At 54.2% G+C, this 24,895-nt stretch overlaps 1 protein-coding gene across 1 annotated transcript in view; it reads right to left on the reverse strand.

The window, feature by feature from the left end:
* The window catches only part of PREX1 (phosphatidylinositol-3,4,5-trisphosphate dependent Rac exchange factor 1), a 186,318-nt gene that overhangs the window by 21,728 nt on the left and 139,695 nt on the right, over positions 1-24,895 (reverse strand). The window contains exons 11-23 of the mRNA XM_055545234.1: positions 24,424-24,524; positions 23,892-23,995; positions 23,693-23,742; positions 21,503-21,578; positions 14,166-14,238; positions 9,619-9,761; positions 7,973-8,065; positions 6,855-7,003; positions 4,976-5,061; positions 3,795-3,931; positions 3,019-3,130; positions 1,111-1,298; positions 658-819 (exon numbers count right to left, since the gene is read on the reverse strand). Of these exons, the coding sequence (XP_055401209.1) occupies positions 658-819; positions 1,111-1,298; positions 3,019-3,130; positions 3,795-3,931; positions 4,976-5,061; positions 6,855-7,003; positions 7,973-8,065; positions 9,619-9,761; positions 14,166-14,238; positions 21,503-21,578; positions 23,693-23,742; positions 23,892-23,995; positions 24,424-24,524 (1,474 nt within the window). The remainder of the gene's footprint in view (positions 1-657; positions 820-1,110; positions 1,299-3,018; positions 3,131-3,794; positions 3,932-4,975; positions 5,062-6,854; positions 7,004-7,972; positions 8,066-9,618; positions 9,762-14,165; positions 14,239-21,502; positions 21,579-23,692; positions 23,743-23,891; positions 23,996-24,423; positions 24,525-24,895) is intronic.

Consider the following 24,895-nt stretch of genomic DNA (forward strand, 5'->3'; position numbering starts at 1 on the left):
TGTTACTTAGGGGTCTGGGAATTCTGGCACATCTCCTGTACCCACTTTATCCTAGCCTAGGCCAGACATTCCAAAATTGAAAAAAATGCCAATAAGTCCAAATGGAAAAGTAAATTCCCCTGCACTGCCTTTCACTGGACCCAGATTTCAAGGAAGTCCTGGAGCAATGTGAGGCCTCCAAGTACCTACCCACCTAGAGGTCTCCATTTCAGCTGCACCTGAGGTGTCCTGGGGGAACATCTCTCCCTGACCCAGCATCTGTGAGGTTCAAGTAAGGCTGCCTCCCCATTCCTGCAGAACTTGCACAGGCCTAGGCAGGGGACCCAGGCCAAGCCAACAAGAGCTCTCATTGTGTTCTATTTCTACTGGGGTTGCTAAGGCTAAAGCTACTGAGGACCATTTTATCACCACGTGAAAAGGACCTGCCTGAGAGCAAAACCAATAAGGAAAACAAAGTCAAGAAAAGGAGAGAGGTCCTGTTCTTGTAACAGTGTGATATCTGTTTGAGTGCTGGATACAACCATGCCTGAAGCTTACCTATGGACATTTCAGTAATATAAACCAGTTAATTATCCTGTTTGTTTAAGCTAAGTTGGGTTGGGATTTGACATTTACAACTGAAACACCCCAAGTTGAGACCCTGTAGGGTGCAGGCACCTCCTGGTAGCAGGCGATCCTCTGGCCGATGCTTTCCAGCTTGGTGTCACAGATGTTGCGGAACTCAAAGTGGGACATGGTCCTCATGTTGCTGCTTAGGGCCATGAGCCGCCCACAGTTCTGCACGAAGACACTGTCATCGGCAGCAAAGGCCTCAAGGATCTGCAGAAATATCAACAGCTACTGAGTACTCACTGGGCACCTGGGAGAGTCTTAAGGGGTTTATCTTGGGCGACTACTATACACCTTGTAATACACGTGTGGGTCAGGTCTATTATTGGCCCACTTAACAGATGAGTAAACTGAGGCTAGGAGATAAGAAGTCAGTCTCCTAAACCCCACAGCTACCAAGTGGAGGGGCAGGGATTAGGACCGAGGTTCCCCAGGCTAACTCGGAGGACATGGGAGTCAGGCTGCGCCATCCCCCCAGGGCAGGGCCACAGCCAGCAAGACCTTGGCAGTGAGGCTGAAGCAGCCGCGGGGCTCCACGATCTTCTCCAGCACGTGGCACTTGACGCCCGCCGTGCTCACGTACTCGTACACAACGCCGTGCTCCAGGTGCACGTTGTCCACCGTCAGGCTGACCAGAGGGCTGTCCTCGTGCTGGCTCGGCTGGGCACCCAGGGACATCAGGGGGAAGGCTGGAAGCCAGAGGGACAGGTGACCCTGCGGAAGCAGCACGACCCCACACCAAGCCAGCCCCCGGACCCAGCACCGCGGACAGCCGACATTAGACAGACGGGGACACTGAAACCTGTGCTGCAGCTCTCTTCACTTTTGCCAGCCCACTGTCACTCACTCCTTATTCTAAAAGACTTTCCTTTTAGGAATCAAGCCTTGAGTCTCATTCACAATCTCTGGGGCTCGGAAAAGGAGACTCATTTGCCATCCATACCCTCCCCCAGAGGCAAAGCCTGACCATTCAACATGTGTGATTTCCTCTATTCACAGTGACCAGTTCAGGAGCAAGCATGTGACCCAAGCTGAGCCCATGAGAGGGAGATCTGTTTGGATCTACAAAGGGAAGGAGACATCCTCTTTTTCAACTGGATTTCAAGTTACCAGAGCCACTAGGTGGAGAAAAGAGCATGTGAGAGGGAAATCAACACAGAGGGAGCAGAGCCGAGAACTGGAGAAAACGAAGACCTCCTCAGTATGTGAAATGCTGGATCGAGCCAGACCTGAAGCTCATTAACCCTACTCAGCCTTTTTAGTTTGCTGAGCCAATGTTTTTATGGAGCCCAGTTTCAGTCCAGATTAACAGGGTCCCAGAGAGACTGTGACTCCTTAGAGGTCACACAGCTAGGTAGCAATGTATCTAGGAAGAAAGGAAGCACTTTATGGCGTGAAGCAGTTTCCTTCCCACCTGCTCCAAAGAGTACTCTCAACACAAACACTGTCACCCTTTCCCCCTCACCCTCCATGCTACGCCACCAATTATCAGTTTTTTTGTTCTTTTGTTCATTGTCTTGTTCCCCTCATGTCAGTGCCCTAAGGGCAAAGACCCCGTCTGCCTTGTTCACTCCTGTTTCCCCAGCTCCTTGAACATGACCTGGCACATAGTAGGTGCTTCTACTTATTGAATGGATGTTTCGAAACTACCAGCTCTTCCCAGTGTGGTTTACCATCGTCATCACTGGGGTCACCCATGTGCTGGGGAAAGGAGGCCCACAGCCCTTTGCTCTCAGAGGGGCATAAACTGAGCTCAGAGCTGGCCTCCAGTCTCTCCCTCTTCCCATCGGCCTGTCTCCTTTAGGACCCTTCTTTCAGGCTGTGGGTGTTTCAGCAGCAGGGGAACAGCTCCCTGAGGGCAGGGATTATTTTGTTTTAATCCATACTGTATCCTCCGAATCTAGAACTGAGCCTAGCACATAGTAGGTGTCGACTAAATGCTTGGAGTTTGACTAATAGCTCCTCCTCTCCAGTCGCTTCTGTGCTCTGCTGGGCTGGGGGCAGGAGGAGACGTGGGAAGATCAGGGGCTTTCGATGCCTTGGTGTCTGACAGCTCTGGGCTCCTTGCTGGTGACTTTGGGGTCAACAAAGAGGCAGGGTTTCCAGGGCTGGCTGGGGAGCTGTCTCCCTGAAACAAGCAAGTGAAGAGCCACAGAAGGGAATGCAGGCCTGCTAGCACCTTGATTAGAGCCCAGGGAGACGCCTTTCGGACTTGTGACCTCCAGAACAGTAACGCAGTAAACGCATGTGGTTTTAAACCACCAGGTTCCTCATACTTTGTTACGACAGCGATCAGAGACTCATACAGAAATGACAGCATCGAGGACTGGATGGGACTAGGAGGAGTATGGACACAGAGGACCCAGTCCTCACGGGCGTCTCTGTCTCACGGCCTGCCTGTCCCGTTACCCGAGTCGAGCTGGTCTTCCTCTCGGGCCCCCTCGCCACTGGGGTCCTCGCCGGCAGCCTCCCGGGCCTCCTGCGCATCCTCGTGGGTGCGGTAGATCCACTGGTACAGGCCCTGTGTGGGGAGCAGAGTAAGAGGGGCGGCCGCGACGCCCGGAGCCCAGGTGCACGCTGACCCGACTCCAAAGCTCAGGGCTTCAGCCTGTCGGCGACACCACCTTCAGAGAGCCCTCCCAGACTTCACTCTGGAAACTTCCTGAGGGATCTCCAGCCACACTCAGCCCTCAGTGTCCACAGTCTATGCTCCTCACAGAAGCCAGGGAAGAGGGAGCACTGAAAACGTAAGTCAGCTTCACGGGAGCAGGAAGCTTGTCTCTCCTGTGGCCCCAGGGTCTAGAAACACACCAGGCAGACAGCAGGCGTGCAGGAAATGCTTATTAAATAAACCAATGAATCACTGTCCACAGAACCCTGGGTCCCCAACCCAAGCATATCATCAATTTCTTATCATCAATGTGACTAGTTGCCCTACGTGCCTATGTGGTAAGAAAAGAGGGTCTTATCATACCCATTTCACAACTGTAGAAACTGAGGCCGTGAGGTTCAGGGAAGCAGAGGGGTCCCGGAGCTCAGGCCCAGCTCAGCCCTCAGGTCTGCAGCCCCACCCCACCCAAACCCTGTGGTGCATGCAGGCTTTTCCCCAGAGAAGGGAGGGTGCCCTCAGCCTCCACCCCAGTGAGCAGGGCTTCTCTGATCCCCTCGGCTGCCAGGCGGCTCACCAGGGCCTCTTCTTGGCGGCTCCGGAATGCCTGGAAGTGCTCCAGGACTTCTGAGGCTCCGTCATTCATCACATTGCTGCCATTGACCTTCAGGATGCACTGGCCGGCACAGAGCCCTGCAGCCGCAGCCTCGGAGCCTAAGGGGGACAGGAGCGCTTGAGGCTGGATGCCAGGCAATGAGAGGCTGGGGTGGTATCAAGCAAGGGCGAGTAACCAGATGCACCTGTCCATCACCCCACACCAAATGCCACCTCCATCCTCCCACCTCGCAGCCACTCTCCACCCCATGCCAGTGGGTAGGAAAGGCACTGTCATTCCCACTTGGCAGAAGAAGAGACTGAGGCTCAGAGAAGTCACAGTGAGCCCAAGGTCACGTGGTAAGGGAGGCTGGCCTTGAACCCAGGCACATTTCACTCCAGAGCTTCGTCTCCTTCGCATGTGTGCTTGCTACTCACTTCAGTCGTGTCCAGCTCTTTGCGATCCCATGGACTATAGCCCGCCAGGCTCCTCTGTCCATGGGATTCCCCAGGCAAGAATACTGGAGTGGGTGGCCATGCCCTCCTCCAGGGGATCTTCCTGACTCAGTGATCGAACCTGCGGCTCCTGCAGCTCCTGCACTGCAGGTGGATTCTTTACCACTGAGCCACCAGGGAAGCCCTCTTCTCCTTTAAGTCCCACAACAACCCCATGATTATGGAGCCAGGATCAGCCCCCTTTTGCAGATACAGAAACACAGGCTCAGAGAGGCAAAGTGGCTCTCTCAAGTCACGTGTCTAGAAGAAGCCAGGTTCCAAACCCAGGTCTACCAGGCTCCAAGGGCATGTTCTCTCAGCTGTCCTGTCATTCTCAAACTGCCACATTCCTGCCTGGCAATAAGGAGCTGGAGCCGAAGAAACACTGCGTGTTTGGAGTGAATGTGCATTTTCTCACTTTGCCACTTTGCCACAGTCCTCCCCACTCCCTAGTGCTTCCTTTCAGCTCCCCAAGTGTAGCTGCCCAACCCCCACATGCATGCATATTTACAAGCCTTGGCTTCCAGCAAAGAAGGGAAGTGCTAACTGTGGGCTAAGAGGCACAGGCCTGGAGGTAAGTGTTTGGGCGGGCGCCTCTGAATTCCTTCCACACACACAACAGACTGGCCTCCCAAAGCCCCACTCCACGTCCCTTGGGCTCCCACTTACCTCTCCCCACTGCGTAGACGTATGGCGGGGCTGCTCCACGGATCTGAAAGCACAGCGCCTCTGGACGGTCAGGGACTTTGACAATCCTGCACCGAACAGAAGCTGCCATAAGGTACAGCAGTGTCTCTCCAGAAAGAAAGCCCAGGGGGCCACCAGGGGAGCCCCTGCCTCCCAGGCTTTTGGGAAATCCAGCCCCAGACAGCAGCAGCACCAGGCTTTCCAAATGCATAGAGAAACCTCACTCAATCAGACTGCACAGAGCAGGGCCTTTGATTCATCAGAACCAGCCAGCCCACCCTCGGAAAGTCTGCCCATGCACCCTCCTAACCCTTCACTATCATTCTCTGGGTGAGAAGAAGCCTTGTGGCCACCAGACCAGCACCTTGGTGAGTGCATATTTTATTTAATAATCACTTACTTGGAGGGTGACAAGTGACCCCCAGCACATCTGGGTGCTGACTCCAGAAAAATGTCCACATGTCCCCCAGAGATCATGATTTGAAAGCCCAGATGACCCAGCCACTCTGTGGGTGGATCAACAGGGCAGAATGGTCAGCCCCTGCCCAAGGTCATTATTAATCCAGGGGCTTCAATGTAGCCATCGGCTTCCCTATCTAAGACATGTCCCCCACATTAGGCCTTGGATTGTCCCCGCCTGCCATAAAAAGCCGTCTTGGGAGCCTGTTCTCAAACCCCAGGTATTTCTGGAACTTGAAGCGGGCATATTCCACCATGGTGATTTCTCCCACTTCTACATACCAGCCAAACCATCAATCATGTCCCCAAAACTGACAAGCCTTTGAACTGAAAGAATGCTATTTAAAACTTTCTATCACTCCCATCAACAGAAAACCAGGAGCATCTGCCTTAAATAGAAGAGAGAAGTGAAAAGCAAATGCGCAGGATTTAAAATAGAAAACGCTCCTCCCGGTGCCTCTATCTGGTACACGACCACTTCTCACCATGCCCACCGTGGCTGGGCTGGCCCAGCCAGCAGCCTCCTCTCCAGGCTTCCTGCTTCTGCCCTTCCCGCCCCACCCCCAACAATCTAGTCTCCACCTGCAGCCAGAGAGATGCTGCGGGACCCTATGTCAGATCACGCTGCCCCTCTGCTCAGAACCTTCCGGTAGCTCCATGCTCCTTACTGTGGGCACAGGTCCCACAGGGCCTGGCCTCTACTGTCTGACCAACCTCAGTGCCCACCCTGTTCCAGCCCCATCAGCTTCCTCACTGTTGCTCAAACACACCAGCCCCAGTGCCACCCTGGGGGCCTCTGCACTCTCTGTTTCCTCTGCCAGCAACCCCCCTCCTCCAGATGTCCCCGACTCCCTCCCTTACCCCCCTTCAGGTCTTCACCTCCGTTCTCAGGGGCATCTCCCTGACCAGCACTCCTCCACACAGCACATCTCCTGCCCCAGCTTTATAATGGGTTGGGTAAATATTTGTCTGGATTTTTCTATAAGATGTGATGCAAAAACCCAAATGATTTATGACCAACCCAATATATTGGTCCACACTCACTACCTCCTGGTACGTCTCTCCCTTTTCTGCTTTGACTTTGTCTGTCTCCTGCTCTAGCCTCCAAAGAGCCTGAGATCTGTGAGGGCAGAAATGGATCTGTGCAGATGGGGCTGCGTCCCCCGAGCCTAAAACGCCAGCGGGCACACAGCAGACACCCAGTAAGCACTGCCAGAGCCACCGGGCAGTGAGCCAACTGGACAGAGCCAGCAGCACCTTGTCACGTGCCTGCAGGAGGACCCGCCAGCCGTGGGGACCTGGGTCAGCCAGGCACCCCCCCACCACCACCACCCCTGGGACCCGGGCAACTCCTCATCCCGAGAGGAAGGCCACCAGACACCCCGCCCCTGGCGACACTCACTCTTTGGCCTTGGTGGCTACCAGGAGGCGCAGCGGGCGGCGGGAGCAGAAAGACTGGTTGAGAATGGACTCCACCTCAGCCAAGGGCCGCAGGAACACCAGATCCTCGTTGATGGAGAAGATCTTCCTCCCCACCTGCAGGCCGGCCATCTGGGCAGGGGCGGGTGGTGAGGGAGATGAGCACACCATGTTAACTGCCCCCCTCTCCTCCTCACTAAGGAGGCGCTCAATTCAGGGGCACAGAGTCACCAGCCCCAGGGACCAAGTAGGACCCGAGTGAGACACCCCCTGGGGCAACCCCGCTGCCCTCTGTGGTAAACAGTGAGGCGGGCTGGTGAGACCCATGTGGGCCAAGGAGCTGTGAAGGGAGGCCTGTGGGGGCCGCTAACAGCAAAGACATCTTCCCTGAGAAGAAGCTTCCAGCCCGCCCCTGCTTCCTGCCCGGCTCTGCAAGGACACAAGGCATGGACCTGGGGTGGCCACCTTGGGACCACGAGGCCTTGGCCAGCAAAGGTGAAGCGATGTCAACCCTGAACCAAGACTTATAACCACCTCCTCCTAAGCTGCTTACATCACAAGAAAACAGAAGCCCTGGGGCTCCAGCCACTGTCAAGCCCAGCCTGCGGCTACTATATGCAGCCAAACACCTTCCTGATTGCTATAAGGAAGCAAGCAGAGCCCCCTGAAAAAAGTGGCCAGCGCCTCTCTCCCAGCCGTCTTCACACCCCTGACAACAGCTGAGAGGCCCTGGGGCTGAAGCCTTGGCCTCCCTCCTCCAGACCTCGTATCCATCTCAGAGCAGCAAAACAAACCTGCCTTACTCAGGCGGCTGGTTTTTCTATAATCAGCTGATTCAGAGCCCCCAGTGGGGTTTTTTTGGGGGGGGGGGGGGTAGCCTCTGCAGGGCCAGCAGGGGGAGCTGGTGGTCCACGCTGGGAGGGCAACCTGGATCCCGGGGGCTCCATCACTAGTTCCAGAGACCCAGACTCAGTATCCCCAGGAGGACAAGGAGCCAGGAGGAACCACTGCCATTCCAGGGCTTTCTGAGCTGGAGGAGGGCCCCACTCTCCTGTTCGCACGCAGCCCAGGGGCCGGGGTGGCCCCCCTGAGCCGCCTCACCTCCGCCAGTGAGCCCCTCTGGACCGACTTCACCACCACAGCCTTGTTCTTCTCCTCGATGTCGAAGCCGTAGTCTTCCTCCTGGGGCAGGATCTGGGGGTTCGAGGCAGGAGAGGCAGTGAGACAGGGAGTGGGGCCTGAAGCCTGCCCCAGCTTGGCCCCCACTGGGGCGGGTTGGAGGGGACTGGGACCCAGCTGGCTCCTCATGTCCCAGATCTTCTTAGGGTGGGGCTGGGAGTAGGGTGACCACGTATTCATTTAGCTTTCTTGGCCTGTCTCCCCTTTCCTCCTCCCAACCTGAGGACAGAGCCTCCTTATTTATTATGCCCCACTGTCTCCCCATCTGCTGTCATACTGCAGGTGCTCAATAACAGCTTACTGCCTTATTGAAATAAATCAGACACCAAAGTGTCCTGCCACCAAGAACTTAGGGACAGGAAGGGGGTTTAGGGAGGAGCCGTCCCTCCCCATCGCAGGATGACAAGAAGGTTTGGGGGGGGTCCGTGGTAGTGGGGATATAGGGAAATGCATTTATTTCCTCAGTACATATTTTGCTGAGCTGCTATCTATTATATGGGCCAGGTACTACACTGTTTTGGAAACAGCACCAAAAAAGACAAACAGTTCCTGCCCTCATGTATAGCTGCCTGTCTAGTAGGAGAGACAGACTACAAAGAAATACAGAATGTGGTACCCAGGGGTGTATGTACTTTGAATTAAAATAAAGCACTTAAAGGGATAGAATGCAGCACAGAAGCAGGGCCAGGGGAGGGGACATCTGCGCTGAGACCTGAATGAAATGAGGAACAGAAGTTTATAGAGTGGAGAAAAGTGCTCCCGGCAGAGGGCACAGCAGGTGCCAGGGCCCTGAGTCAGGCCCCAGAGTATTGGAGGGTAAGATGGAAGATCTGAGTGGCTGCGCTAAGTCGGCCAAGGAAGGGGGAACACAGGAGAGGAAGGAAAAGGGGCAGGGAGGTTTTGTCCCAAGTGTGGTGTGGAGCGCTTGAGGGCTCTGTGGCGGGAGAAATGGGAACTGGAACAGCAGCCCCCTTAAGTACGATAGGAGAGACGTGAACAGAGCCGCCTGCACGTCAGGCCAGCTTCAGCCCCAACTCTGGCTTATGCCAAGAGACCCAACCTCTCCGAGCCCCTCTCCCAGTTGCCTGCTATGGGCCAGGCCTTAAGGTGGAGGCTGAGGCTCAACCAGGAGGCATAGAAACAGGATGGGCTAGGCTGGTAAAAAACCTGACCAGGCTGGTAAATGTCCTACCTTAACTGCAAGGCTAATTGCAGCAACTGAACAAGGGCACCGGCCCAGAAGACCCAAGGCTTTGGTATGACAGGGGTCATTTCAGGAGGCCATCCTCCCTGCGAAGGCTAGGCTGGGGTAAGGTGGACAAGAGGAGAGGGGAAGAAAAAGAAAGGGAGCCCAGCGAGCCCAGTCTCATCTGTCAGGAGGGTGGCCTGGCCAGGAAAGTAGCCTGGCGTCTGGGCAGTGTTGCCAGGCACCGCCTAAAATCCCCCCTTACTTCTGGCCACCCCAAGGTGAGCCCAACTTCTCCAGCCACAACCTGAAGGTTGCCCAGTTCCCAGGCCTGCGGGCAGGTCTGGGAAGGAAGATGCAGCGAGCTCAGCTCTGCTCCTACCAGCAGGCGCTTGGCCAGGATATTCTCCACCAGCTTGAAGTCATTGCGAAGCTGTTTGTTCTTGCTGCTGGTTCCCTCCATCTCCTCGTCTGCGTGGAAGCGGAAGTACTGGGACTCATCCTTGAACTCACTCTTCTCCAGCACTGCAAACCCACAGACACGGGGTCAGGCTCACACGGGGAGCCTTCAGTGGTATCTGCCGACTGGCAGCCACGGGCCAGGACAAGCCCCTGGACAAGCTTGGGTTGGCCAGCATGGTGTTCTAGTAAGTAAAGTCCTGTGCCAAAACTAACATCTTAGGATAGTTCACATAAAAGCCTGACTTTCTGACTCTCATGAAAATTCTGAACTCATCCCACCTGCTTATATAAAGGCATGTTACAAAGCCACAATGTAAGGTACAAAGCTGCAGAAGCACAGCAGAAGTAAAGAACCAGTGGAAGAGAACAGCTATCACATAAGAGGCCACTGTTTTATGGGAACTTAGCATATGATGGATGACGAACAACCACATGGAGTATTCCACAGATGGTACAGGGAAAACTGATGTATTTATGGGGGGAAAAAAAAATCCGATCCCTACCTCACACCATATATAACAATAAATCCTGTTGAAATCAAAGACCTAAATAAGAATAGGAAAACTAAAGCTCACCAAACAAAATGCAGGCAAGTGTCTTTGTCTTAAAACAGAAAAGGAGTTCATATACAAGGACCCCCCCCACCCCGAAAAAGCAGTATGATAAAATTAAGGACTTCCATTCAATAGCAAGGCCATAGGCAGGCCACAGATTCAAAATTAACCGTCTGGTCTAAAATCAACAAAGGAGAAATCTCTAGACTATACAGGAAACTCCAACAAACCAACCAGAGAAAGCTGGGAAACTCATAGATACATGGGTAAAGGATATAAATAGGTAATTAACAAATGGGAAAACCTAAGAAAGTGGTGAGTGCCAAGTACATGGAAAGGAACTCACCCTCACTAATAATCAGAAACAGACCACAGTGAGACCCTGTAGACCAGGGGATGGTACACTCAGCCTCTGTCAGCCAAATGTGGCTCATTCCCGCTTTTTATAAATAAAGTTTTATTGGAACACAGTCATACCCATCTGTTTATATATTGTCTGGGGCTGCTCTGGGGTCACAATGACAAAGTTAAATAATTGCAAAAGACTGTACGTTCCACAAAACCTGAGACATGTGCTATCCGGGTCCTTACAGAAAAAGTCTTCAGACCTCTAAGACTAGGCAGGAAAGTGAGTAAAAAGAACCAGTAACAGGGGCTTCCCTGGTGGTCCAGTGGTTAAGACTCTGCGCTTCCACTGCAGGGGATGTGAGTCTGATCCCTGGTCAGGGAACTAAGATCCCATACGCTGTGTGACCGAAAAATACTAAAACAAAAACAGAAAAAAAAACTGGTAACAATCAGCATGTGATATGGACCCTGTGGATTACAATTTAACTAAATACCTTCTAGTCCAGAGCACACCAGGAATACAGGCTTAAGATCACTTTGCAAAGGAGGACCTGCTGTGCCCCTTTTAAAGACAGAAAGTCTAAGGCCCAGAGGAGCTAAATAAACTGCCCAAGACCACAGAGCCCAGGCTCCTCCTCTTCATCATACTGCCCGGCCTGGCCTGACAGATGGGCACAGGGACAAATTCCAGAAGGGGAGACGTCAAGGCAGTCGTCTGAGGTCAGTGGGCCCGAGAAAGAAGGACAAGCAGCTGCCTTAGCTTCAGGCCTCCCTGAAAGCCTCTGATGACATGAAAAGCATCAAGAGGCCTTCCTTTCTGCCTCCTTCCCTTCCCGGGACAGCTAGCTGTTTGTGAGCATGGCTCTCAGGCCACCTCTATTACCTCCTTGGAGAGAACAGACACTCAAATTGCTGCTTTCCCCAGAGCTGGGAGCCAGGCCCCAGGAGGCCAGCTGGCTTCCCCTCCCCTGTAAACACGAGGCTACGAGTCTCCGGGAGAGGGAGGAGGAGACACCGTGCTGTGTCTTGTGTCTGAGCTGAAACATCTGGGGAAACAGCTGGAACCCCGGAGTCCAGGAGCTTGGCCAGGTGAGGGCCGACCACTCCCAACTTCCAGTCACAGCCACTGGCCAGGTTTCGTGAGACGCGGGCACAGACCATCGCTGAAAGCCTTGGTCAGTTCCCCCCGCCCCCAACCTCAAGGCCATTTAGCCTCTCTGAGCCTCAGTTTCCTCATCTGTAGGGATAACAACCAACGTCCCCGAGCGGCCGCCAAGATTAAATCACAAGCCTCAGTTTCCTTGTCTGCACCTACAGCGAGGGGGCTGGACCACTGCCTCTGGGCCCCTCCCCGGGGACACCCCAGGGCCCCGCGAGCCCAGGTCAGACACCCCGGGAGGCGCCAGGCAGGCCCCACCACGCCCTCCACCCGGCACCCTAACCTGCATTTTGCGGCAGCCGCCACCCTAGGATTGGCTGTTTCCTCTTTTAGCCTGGTCTGGAGTTCGTGGCAGGCAGAGGGGACCGAGGGCGGCACCCTGCAATTTCTCTCCCTGAGCGCCCCCGAGGGTGTCGGTGCTGCCCGGGGTCACCCCCATCAGAAGGTCCTCAGACAGCCGCCTTCCTGAAATAGCCCTGGGGTGGACCCCTAATTACTCTCACCCACAAATAAGAGGTTCTGTTCAGCTGATGGGAGGGAGGGATGGGCTTGGAAAGATCCCTGCAGGGAACAGAGTGGGTTTCAGGAATGACCCGGGCTGCCCTGGCTGGCCCCGACCTGCCCCCCTCAGCTGTGGAGTGAGCCCCAACGCCCCAGAGCTGTCAGAATGCTGAGCTCAGACGGGGAGGGAAAGATGGGGGAACTGAGGCTGAGAGGAGAGGGCTTTGCTGTCAGCAAGCTGAGTCGGGCCCAGAACCGGGCCTGCTGGCTTCAAGGCAGGGGCCAAACCTGATGGCCTTTCACCTCACAGGGCAAAGGGACAGCAAATCCAGCTCCTGGACCAAGTGTAGAAAGCTGTGGCCCCCAGTTTGTTTTTCTAAATAAAGTTTTATTGGCTAAATGTCACACCCACTTGTTTATGCATCCCCTGTAGCTGCTCTCAGACTACAGGGGCAGAGCTGGGCTGTGGCAGAGACCGTGCGGCCTGTAAGAACTAAGACATTTACTGTCTGGCCATTTACTACAGGCAGAGTTTGCCAACCTCTGAGCTGGTGCACAGAGCAGATGCTGGGAGGATTTCTGGCCGCTCCTCCCCCCAGCGTGGCTTCAGCTTATTTCACGGTTGTGTGACTCACACTCACACACACACAAGGGCAGGACTTGTATTTCTTGTTCACCTCTGGTCCCCAGAGCCTAGCATGGTGCCCACAGGCAAAAGACACGCTATGGATGAACAAAGACAGAGGGGAGGTGTGGACTCAGCCTCACGGGGACAGGGCAGTCCCGGGAAGAAAAGGGAATCGAGCTGGTCCAGAGCAGGAGGCAGGGGAGGACCTCTCCGAGCAGGTCGGGGGGGACTCGCTGCAGAGGCCAGAGCTGAGCAGAAACACTGGTAAGTCAGGGGACGAGGCAGGGAGGGAGGGGCCCCTGGATGAGGGAAACACTGCGTGGTGACAAGGCCCTGAGGTTGTTCTGGAGACCAGAGAAAGGCTCTTTGCTGGCAGGGGGGCGGTGGGGAGAGGCTAAAATCCACTCATCCTAAAAAAGTGGGAACTTGGGGGCTCCCCCGGGACCAGACAGAACTTTGGGGCTCCCCCAGCCACAGAGCTCACTGGTGGCCTGTAACGCCAACCTGCCTGGGTCCAAATCCCAGCCCCTCCTTGAGCAAGTGTCCTAACTGTCTGGGCTTCTGGTCCTCATTTATACACGGGCATGTTTTCCATACCAACATCAAAGGACCAGCACAAGGATTAAACTAATCACTACATGCAGAGTTCCTAGGGGAGGCCGGGCCCAGGGTATAATCTCTCTGTCATCTTAAAGCGGTGTCAGTGGAACCATTTCTCCCTCCCCAGGACCATCTCACACCGTCCACCCGCCTCCCCTCCGACACGCTTCTCCCTGCAGGAGAAGGAGGGACGTGTCTGAGGGGCGAGGCCCCGCCTGGCTTCCTCCCTTTCACGCTCACAGCCCGGCCATCCTCTGTCCCCATGGGCCCCTCTCCTCCCCTCCCAGGAGGCCTACGGACCAGGCCCACCTCGCCCAGCCTCGCTGCCCACCCTGGGAGGCCATCGAGGAGTAAAGTCTTGGGAAGCCCGTGGATTTGATCAGCCACCTCGGTCCCCACGGGACACCTGAAGTGGTCTCCCCATCGGTGCAGAACTGGGGGTGGAGGAGGAGGGGAATGTATGAGCTGGCCCAAAGCCACAGCAGTCCATAGGCCCACACCCACTGCCTTGCTGGGCAGCCGCCAGCCTACCACTTGCTGTCTCTGGGCCTGTTTCCCCTCGCTGAAACATGCACCAGGGACCAGGGTCCCTGCCAGCAATTCTGTCTCAGGACAGACCCCCACCCCACCCCACCCCACCCCCTGGGGAGGCTGGACTGAGCGGAGGGCTGGATTACCGTGATGCATGAAACCATTGTTACACAGGCCCACGCCAAGCGCCACGGCCTCCTCACGTGTCTGGCAATCACCCTGGAACAGAACAAGAAGGGGAAGGTGTTAGGTGGACCTGGCCCAAGGCGCTGAGCCAGGTGGACAAAGAGCCCACTGCCACCCCAGGAAGGGAGACTCCACGAGGGCAGGGATGTGCCTCTGTCTTATCTACTGTGGTACCACCAACCATGTCTCTGATTGTTATTTACAACTCCCAAACCAGAAAAATATATAACTGTATGTTATTTAAATGTGACAAATGCATGGAGTATCATGCGATAAACACTGCAAAAAGAGAAATTGAGATTTTATGTGGCAGACACTGTTGGCTGCCCAGCAACAACCCTCCCCCGCCCCATCCGGCCCTGGTACCAAAATCCTCACTGTTATAGATGACAGTGCATCTATCTAGATAACCTCAGATCCCAGCCTCCACTATAGCCAGCGGTGACCAATGAAACACAAGCAGAAATCACTGACAGGGAGCTCTGGAAACACATTTTATTCCTGGCCTTTTGTATCTCTTCCTCCTGCCTGCCTGGAACACAGATGTGATGGCTGGATCTCCTGCAGCCATCTTATATCACACTGTGATCTGGAAAATAGAAACATACTAAGCAGAGCAGAGCAAAAAGAAAGGGATAGGGTGGTCCTCAAAGATAGCATGAGATTGTCCCAGCAGCTCTGTCTCACCAACCTCCAGTCTTCCCTCGTACTAAAGAAAAATAAACCCCTAATTTGTTTCAGCCTCTGTAGTTGGCTCTCTGATATTAAGAAACCAAGTTCAACTCCTAACTGACCTGGCTCTAGCCAATGAGACATCTGGGGAGGGCTACCAGGAAATCCTGGAAAATATCTTCCTCCCTAATAAAAGGGAAAAGCAACAGCACCCCTCCCTGCCTGGGATAAAATTACATGAGGAAGTGATGCAGGGACTGCAGGACCATGTCATGATCAACGTGGCAGCCTGCTGAGGGTGGCAGAGTGAAGGACAGAAGGCTCTTGATATGTGGTGCTCCCGACGTGCAGCATGTCATTTGCTTAGGCCAGTGTTCAGTTGCATTTTCTATTCTCGCAACTGAAAATACTCCTAAATCGGGGGTCTGGCTCATCTCAGACTTCCTGGAGGAAGTGACAACCAACCCGAAACTGAAGACTGAATGGGTGTGGCCAGTGTGCTGGGCCCCTGCTGGGCCCACCTTCAGGGCCAACTCTCCCATGTAGAACGCTGCTATGAGAGGAAGGTCCCTCCAGGCTTGGGACCGCCAACCCCTGGCCAGGTTGAGGGCATGGGGTCCAGGCAAGGCCAGTTCAATGCCTCCCACCCCAGAACACGACCCCTGAGCAGAGGAACCCAAGGTCAGGGAGCAGCTGGAGCCAATCCTGCCTTAGAGCGTGCCCTGGAGACAGTGTCCCACCGCGCCTGCTCCTGAGGAGCTGGGAGTTTCCTGGTGCCAGTTCCTTTTAAGGCCTGGCTCCAGGGTCTTTCCTGACTCTGTGGGTGCTCCATGGCCTTCCCAGTAAGTCACCATCTCTTTTTTATATTCCTTAAGTTAGCCAGATTCTGTTTCTGCTTCTTGCAACCCAAACAATCTCTGTATATCCATGCAAAATATATGAACTGTGCGTGCACTGGGGGAGGGACAGGCAAAGGAAACAGCAGGGACAGAGGTCCAGAGGTGGACGGAGTCTGTAGCACAGAAGACAGCATGGCCAGCAAGGACGGGGTGTGGGTGAAGGTCGGCTCCACAGGGAAAGGGCCTTTGCTCTATTGTGTTCCCTGCTGAATTTGCAAGGCTTAGAACAGAGCCTGGCACACAGTAGGTGCTTGATAAATACCTGCTGATTGGATAAAGACATGGTGAGCAAGGACTAACTCATGCAGGAGCTTGTAGCCAGGTCAATGAACTTCGACTCCATTCAGAGGGTCACAGGGCCTACAGCCTCTCATTTAAACAACTGCCCAAGTGAGAATTGATTCCAAGAGGCCCCTGACACCACCAGGCCAGAGTCCTGCACTCTGGGTGTATCCCACCTACCCCCCAGAGCCCGCAGCCAGCAGCGGAGTGGCCAGGCAGGGAATTCCTCAGCTAAAGGAGAAATGAATTCAGAGCTGCAGACCCCAGAGCAGAGCCTGGGGCAGCCACTGGCCTCGTGTTTCACTGCCCCAGGCTGACTCATGGATGACAAACCTGTCCTGTGGGACCCCGGGCTGGCAGTTAGAGGGCCAGCAGGCTCTGAGCCCCGCCGGGGGCAGGGGGCTGCCATCCATCCCGGGGGTGCTGCATCCACAGCCATAGCCTCCCGCTGTGAGGGGCCCAGGAGGCGGGCAGGCCCGGGGTGGGGAGGGGGGTGCAGGGGGCCCGGGCTGACGTCTGGAGCCCACCTGGCTCTCTGAAGCTCTCACAACCTGGGCTCCCAGCCTATCCCCTCCCCTCTTCTCCCCAGAGGCCCCTGGGGTAACCCACGGGGCAGCTCCCAAAGTGAGAACAGCAGCAGGATGGATCCTCTGCTCAGGAGTGAATCACACCAACCCTGGGTGCACCCCCACCTGAAGAGTAAGCCCCCACCCACATCCCACCAGCCGTGGGGAGATCGAAAGTCACAAGCCCCCATTTTCTCCCCACAGTGTAATCAACCTCACTGCCTGAGTCTCCCTGCCCCCTGAGTGGCCCACCAGCCCCCTGGCGGGGGTGCTCCAGCCACGCTAACAGCCTTAAGGGTCAACCCAGGGGCAGCTGCTCTTATTAACCTCGTTTGGCAGATGAAGACATTGAGGGACAGACAGATGTGGCACTGGCCCAAGGTCACAGCTTGAGAATGGAATCCTCTTACAGCCAGGCCTTCCCTCCAAGTTACAAACAGGGAAACTGAGGCTCCAAGAAGGGAAGAAAGCTGCCCTGGGTCGTGGCCAGGGCTCCTGCCCTGTCCTTGTTTATCCTGTTTCCTCTAGGCTGGTGCCTTGAGCTGCCAGACTGCCCTTTGCCTGCTCCCATCCAAGCCCCGCCACCCCAACCCCCAGGCGCTAGAACCCCCGCCTCTGCCAGCAGCACCATCAGCCTGGCCATGGGGTCAGCATGGCGGGCACTCGGGCACATTTCTGCAGAGCCGGCACAGGAGCCAGCAGATGTCAGCCTCCCCGCAGCACCTGGATCCTGTCCTGACCTGCTCTGGCCTATCCCAGCCCACTGCCCCCCACCCTCCTTTTGACGGCCGCAGCCTGGGGCGTGCTGGAGCCCAGGCAACATGGACCAAAAACCGCGAGCAGAGAGGGGAAGAAACAAATCTGAAGCTGGAGTCCCCTCGTTCAAACCCCTGCTTGGCCAAGCTGTGACCGTGGGCAACTCCTTAACCTCGCCAAGCTTCACGCCCTCATTTGTATTTTTTTAATCCCTGGATTTGCTCTTAACTTTCCAAGGCCTCTGCCACCCCTCAGTGGTGTTCCCTGCTCAGATTCCACAGTACAGGTTATAATCAATAGAGAGGGGTATTACTATTATTTCTAATATTATTATTGACTACCAGGGCATCATGAAAGCCCCCGTTACACACACACACAATCTTACAGGAGTACCCCATTTCTGGGTGTCCTGAGGCAAGTTGTAAAACCTGAGCCTCAGTTCCTTCATCAGTAAAGTGGGGATAACAACTGTTTTTCTGAAGACTAAATGAGATAATACACAGAGATCAGAACTGATGCAATATGTAGCTTGTCAATCAAAGGACTAGTACCTCCCTCATTCTCAGAGCTAAAAGAACTCTGATTCATCCAAGGAGTTGGCAGGGAGCCTCAAGGAATGAATTCTGAGGAATTCTAAGCCACGCTCAGCAATCCTTGTTGTCTTCCCCAGGGAGTGGTTTAGGGGTATATGTGGGACCCACCTGGCCATGAGACCAAGAGGAAGACCACTTGGGAAGGGAGAGGACTGGAGGAAGTTTCCTCCCCCAATAAACAGAGTGAGAAAGCTCTCTTCACCTGTCCCTGCTGCCTGCCTTTGGCCATAGGTCTATATGGATGCGATATCTGGAGCTGTGGCAGCCGTCTTATGACAATGAGGCAGCGGGCAAGGTGGTGGAACAAAAAGATGGAAAGACCCTAGGTGTAAATGGCGTTGTTGAGCTCTAGGATCATGAGCTCTGGATGTCTAGTTACATGAACAAAAAAAAAAAAGAAAAATGTCTTTACTGTGCAAGTCAAGTTTCTTATTATGTGCAGCCACAAGCATTTCTAGCTGATCAAGGAGGTTCCAACCAACATTTTGTTTCAAGGAGCAAAATGACCTAGAAGTTAGAAATGAAGAGGTGTTCAAAGCAAAATAACCCTCCTGAACTACACAATTATATGTTTTCTTTTTGACCTTCCTGCCAAGGTACAAGGTGGGGATGACTCTAATGAAGACTTGCCATAACCAGTCGTCAAGGTCACATCCTCATCACCAACCTCTCTCATGCAGAGAGACCCATATGCATACCGTCCTCCCCCTTCCCTGACTGGGAGCCAGATGCCAGCTGTCTTTTGGTCAATCTCATGGAAGCCATCCTATGTCAACCCCAATTAGCCTCCCTGTGTCCCCAGACCAGGCCGAGCAATGGGAGGCCTGCTGAAGTGGGCAGAGGGTCAGCCACAAACTTTACTCCACCATCCTCCCCTTGCCTCCACTGTGACAGGATGCTGGGGGGTAGGGGTGGGGCATTCTCAGGACCCACTGACAACGACTCAGGCTATTCCAGGGGGCCTTCGGCCAGGATCACAGCTAATCTGACAGCACTGGCCGAGAACAGGTCCCCCCCGACCCGTGCCTGACACCAATCACAAAGAGAAACCAGCGGAGGAAGTTGCTCTGGCTAGTTCTCCTCCTTGCTGGAGTGCTCCAGGTCACAGCCCTGAGCCTCCCCGGCTTGGTCAAGGACCTTGGAGTTCTTCAAGACTCCTCTTTCAACCGCTGCCCACAATTCATCCATCCAGCAGCAGATTCTGTTAGGTCTACCTTCAAAAAATCCAAAACCTGACCATGTTTCCCGCCTCTCCCGAGGCCACACCATTCTCAGGGGAGTTCTTGTGCTCCCCTGCCTGTAGTTCTGAATCTGCCTCCTCACCGGCCTGTCTGTTGCCAGCCTCATCCTCCGACAGCCCAAAGATCTTATCCCACCAAAATCAGCTGCTGTCTCATCTGTGCTGGGAGCCCTGCAGTGGCCCAAGCCCTCCCAAGAGGCCATGCTAGCAAAGCACATGCTCTGGGCTGGCTTCAGGGGATCCTATGGAGGGGGTGGTATAGTACAATGGTTAGCAGCTCTATGCTTCCAAGCCATGCAACTCTATAAATTCAAATCCAAGGTCATTTTAAGACCTCCCACATTTTAGGGCCCCACATCCCAGCAAGCATATTTTAAAATGCACTCACATCCTACATTAAATACATTTTGGGGGTTTGAAAAAGTTTTTTCAAGGCGTTTTCTAAGCTTGCTTTTGAAGTTATTTGATGCCAAGAAGGCTTTACTTTACATAGATTGGCTCTGACTTTTAGGCAATCATCAGGAATTTGTTCGGCAAGAGAAAATCCAGGCAGTAAATTGTTTTTGAATGGAATGAGGTTTCTGTGAATGGGAAACTTAACAATTAATGAGGCTGCCATCGAGCTGCACTCTATAAAAGTTTAAACATGTATCCATTTCAATTTCACAGTCGGCTCCTTGTCTTTGGAGCCAGTGCATTCTTCTTATAAACTATGAATGAAAGTTCTTGCAGGCTCCCTGAAATGTCTGCAGAACCGAGGCACGAGGGGATAAGATGGGCCCACCCGAGTTCTAGCTATGCTGCTGCCAGGCTGTGTGCCCTTGGACTAGGCACTTGGCCTCCCTGGACCCCAGTTCCCCATCTGCAAATGGGGTGGAGGACTCAGTGAGACAATGCCCAAAAGAGCAGACGGGCCCTGGCCCAGAATAAGCAAGCTGTGACCTGGAGCTACCAACTGCAAGAGACGGGCAGGCAGGAGGGCTCACAGCACCTCAACAGAACAATTGCCTTGGGGAAGTTGCAGCAAAAGCGGCTCATAGATTCTTCCAAGACTCTGCCCAGCCCCTGCTCACTGGGGAACCGTGTGAAGCGAATAACCTGGCAAGCCTCCACCCGGAGGCTCCGGTTTGGTGGCAGAACGGAACTAACTTGTCCCAGTGGGCCCGAGATCATCTCATGTTTAAAACAGAAAGCCTCAAGGTGGCAGTCACCCCACTGTCCCTTGACTGACAGCGAAAATGTGCTCTATTCACCCAACAGAATATTATTCAGCCTTTAAAAGGAAGGAAATTCTGACACAGGCTACAACATGGACAAACCCTGAAGGCCTTATGCGGAGTGAGCCAAGCCTGACACAGAAGCACAGACACGGCCTGGCCCCTCACACGGGTCTCCTCGAGCAGGCCAGCTCAGAGAGAGCGGAAGGGCGGCTGCCAGGAGCCGGGCAGCAGGAGGAACAGGGTGCTACTGTTCAACAGGGACAGGGTTTCAGCTTTGCAAGACGGAAAAAACCCTGGAAGTGGACGGTGGTGATGGTTGTGTAATAAGGGACTTAAGGCTACTGGATTGTATACTTCAAAATGGTTAAGATGGTAAATGTTATCTTATGTGTTTGCCGATGTGCTCAGTCATGTCTGACTTTTTGTGTCCCCATGGGCTGTAGTCCACCAGGCTCCTCTGTCCATGAGATTTCCCAGGCGAGAATACTGGAGCGGGTTGCCATTTACTCCTCCAGGGGATCTTCCCAACCCAGGAATCAAACCCGAATCTCCTGTACTGGCAGGCAGGTTCTTTACCACAGCACCACGTGAGAAGCCCATAGTATGTGTATTTTACCACAATTTAAAAAACTATTTTATGGAAGCGGGGTTCAGGATGAGGGGACACATGTACACCCGTGGCTGATTCATGTCCATGTATGCCCCACACCACTGCAATATTGTAAAGTAATTAGCCTCCAATTAAAATAAATTTATTAATGTTTTAAAAAATAAAAAGATAGTTGGACAGAAAAAAAAACAATAATAATTTTAAAACAAATTTTTAGGGACTTCCTACGTGGTCCCACAGCCAAGACTCCACACTCCCAACGCAGGGGGCCCAGGTTCAACCCCTGGTCTGGGAACTGGATCCCATAGGCTACAACTAAAGACCCTGCATGCCTCAGCTAAGAGCCGGTGCAGCCAAATCAATCAATAAAATTTAAAATTAAAGCTTTTTAAACCTCAAAGGCCCACATCCTGGTCAGCCCCTCAGCTCCGGGTCACACCCGCTCAGGGGAGCTCTCACCTGGGCCAGCAGCCAGTCCACCAGCTTGCTCCCGGGCAGCACGGACTTGTACGTCTTCAGGTGGTAATCGCGGTCCCTGTGGAGAGGAAGCCGGCCGTGAGCCGATCAGACAGGAGGGAGGGGAAACAGTCCCGAAGTCCCTGCTCAAAGTGCTAGGGGTCCAAGGACTTCTAGATTCTCCAGCCACGGGTCAGAGGCCGGGGGACCAGGGTGACCACCAGACAGGGAGACCAGCCGGACCCGCCCCTCACTCACAGAGTCACCTAGGGCAGGTCTGTCCCAACCCAGAACCCCATCCTCAGGCAGCTCTAATGCTCTGGGAACTCTCCCCAGCCTAGGGTTCTCCAGCAGGGATGACTATGCCCCCCGAGGAATGCTTGGCTGTGTCTGGTGACATCTTTGGCTGTCATGATCTGACCGGGGACAGGGGGGACCAGAGGTACCATCAGCATCTAGCAGGTAGAGACCAGATGCTGCTAAGCACTCAAAACTGCCCAGAATAGCTCCCAAAGAACGATCCAGCCCAAGACATCAAAAACGCTGAGCCTGAGGAGACCTGATTTACTCTTGAGTAGAGAGAGAAACTTTCAATTCTTCCCTTTTTCCTTTCGTTTCATCGTTGACATCCTCGCATCTAAAGGTAACAAAACTATGTCGATGTGGAAACATCTCTCCAGGGGCTGGAGTGGGCAGTCAGGACCAAGCAGAGGGCAGGGGTCTGTGACAGTCCTAGTTCTTCACTCTGACCTGTCAAGATTCCTGCCAAGTTGTGGTACAAAGGGTTGTGCGGATCTTGCAGCCAAACCACAACAACTGCTCAGCTTCTGAAGCCGACACAAATGGGTTTCTGCAGCCAGCCCTCTCGGGGCTGAGAAAGGCAGGTTAGGGGAGCTCTTCTCGGGAGCTGGGGAGCCCAGCAGGGCACGTGTGCAGTAACCAGGACCTGCTGTCGGCCCGGCCACATCCTCCTTCGGGGGCGGACGGAGGGGCCCCTCCTGTGAGATCTGAGCTGAACCGGGCCGGCCCCACCTGCCTTCTGGGCCTGCACAAAGGGGCTCCCTGCGCCTCACCTCCAAGGGGAGAAGACCCTGCCCCTCCACTCCTGAGAGGTGGTAAGAGCTGTCAGGACAGCGGGCAGAGGCCTCTGCAGCTATTAAGGATCACATCACCCTCCCTGGCCCTTCATCCACAACCATAAGCTTCACAGTAAAGACAATCACGAATCACGGGAACTGATACAGCCCTCACCGTGTGCCGGGTGCCACTCAGATTCACTCCTGATGACAACCCCAGGGGTGTGAGCTATGCTTATGCCCATTCCACAGATGCAGACACAGAGGCAAAAGAAGCTAGTTACTTTCAACCACCACTCAACAAACATTTACTGAGGGCTCCTTTGCCCCGGACAGGCACTCTCCAGTATGTGGCTGTTTTCCAATCACTTAATGTTACATCAGAATTCAGATTACACTCTTCAGTCTCAAGAGTGTGAAAGTACATGTGACTAGTGGCCAGTGTCCTGGACAGCACGGGTACAGAGCGCTTCTACCAATGCGGGAAGTTCTACTAGCCAGCGCCTCTTTGGGTGCTGCTGAGGGTTTGGGGACACAGTGGTGAGAAAATTCCCTGCCTTTGGTAAGTGTACAATTCAGTGGGGGAAGACAAGACATTATACAGACCAAGAAATAAATATAGAGTATGTCAGCCACTGACAAGCTTCAAGAAGAAAACCAAAGTATGTTCCAGATGTGATACTTTAGAAAGGTGGTCGGGAAGGCCCCTCTGACTTAGGAACATTTGAAGGAAAGACGGGAGCAGATATGTAGGGAAAGAACATCCTAGGCAGAGAGGACAGCAAGTGCCAAGGCAGAGAGGACAGCAAGTGCCAAGGCTCTGGGGTGGATCCTATTATTATCCCCATTCCATAAAGGGAAATAGCTGCTAATCAACTCGCAGGCTGAGATCCAAACTCAGCCTTGTCTGACCCCAGAACTAACACCCTTCGCCACCAAGCTGCAGTGTTTCCCAACAGATTAACTCACTTGACCCTCGAGACAAACCTACAGGGTAGATGCAGTTATGAGTCCCATTGGATGGAGAAGGAGACCGAGGCTCAGAGAGGTTAAGTTACCGGCCCAAGGCCACACAGCTGAGAAGAGGCAGAGGTGAAGCTTGCAGGGAGTAACTTACTTGATCACAGGGGTGTAAAGGCTGTGGAGACGGCAGTAAAGCCTCACACCCTGAAAGAGAAAAAGGGGGAGTCTGGGATCGGGCCACATTCTCCAGGGGACTGCAAATCCCGGCCGATAGGAGGGTGTGGAGAGAAGAGGCAGAGCAGGGGGGCAGGGCAGTGGGGTCCAGACTGTGGGTCAGGGCGGAGGGTCCACACCTTGGACATGATGTCCTCCAGCTCGCTTCGGGCCTTGTAGGTGCCGTCATCGTAGCGGAAGCGGTACATCACCTGCTCGTTCTTGAACTGGTGCTTGTCGGAGACTAGAAGGACCCAGGGCTGGTGAGGCCGAGTGCAGCCCCCGGCCCCTCCCAACCCACACCACATCCTCACCCTCCACCCAGCCAGGCTCCATGCCAAGTGCAATTTCACCGAACCCCCTGCCCACGCTCCAACTGGAAACTAAAACTTCAACAGTTCTTGCTATTTTTTGCAGGGACAGAGAGAAAATTCTCCTCCCCGCCCGTAACTTTATAAGGCCACCTTGCTTTCTGGGTGCCCCGGGTGAGTGCTGGATCTTCCAGCCCTGTGAGCAGTTTTATAAGGGCAGCCACGTCCCCAGGGCCACTCTGTGCCCAGGGAACAGGCGGCCGCACAGCAGAGTAGAAGTGGCCTCTGGGTTAGTTTCGCATCAGTTGCTGAGGTCTGACCTGCCTACCCCTCACACACCCCAGACCCAGGCCCCACTCACCATGGTGGATAATACCATTCTCCAACAAGGCTTGGCCCAGGTTCACACCTTCTTCTGTCTTGCTGATTTCACCAATTTCTAGGAGCCAGGCAACAAACTCACTGCCAGAAATATAAGATGCAGTTGAGAGGGCCACCCCCATCCTGGGACCATAGCTGCCAGCACTGAACTGGCTTGATCCCACCCACTCTCAGGAATAACAGCCAGAACTGCCTGTGGGGAAGCAGAGCTCAGGACCCCACTGGCCCAGGGTTCCGGCTGAAAAGTGAAAGTGAACGTGGAAGTCACTCCATCGTGTCTGACTCTGTGGCCCCATGGAATTCTCCAGGCCAGAATATGGGAGTGAGTAGCCTTTCCCTTCTCCAGGGGATCTTCCCAACCCAGGGATCAAACCCAGGTCTCCCACATTGCAGGCATATGCTTTACCAGCTGAGCCACAAGGAAGCAGGTGTTCCTGCTGAGGCCAGATGCT

This window comes from Bubalus kerabau, chromosome 13, assembly GCF_029407905.1.
Source record: "Bubalus kerabau isolate K-KA32 ecotype Philippines breed swamp buffalo chromosome 13, PCC_UOA_SB_1v2, whole genome shotgun sequence".
Classification (NCBI taxonomy): Eukaryota; Metazoa; Chordata; class Mammalia; order Artiodactyla; family Bovidae; genus Bubalus; species Bubalus kerabau.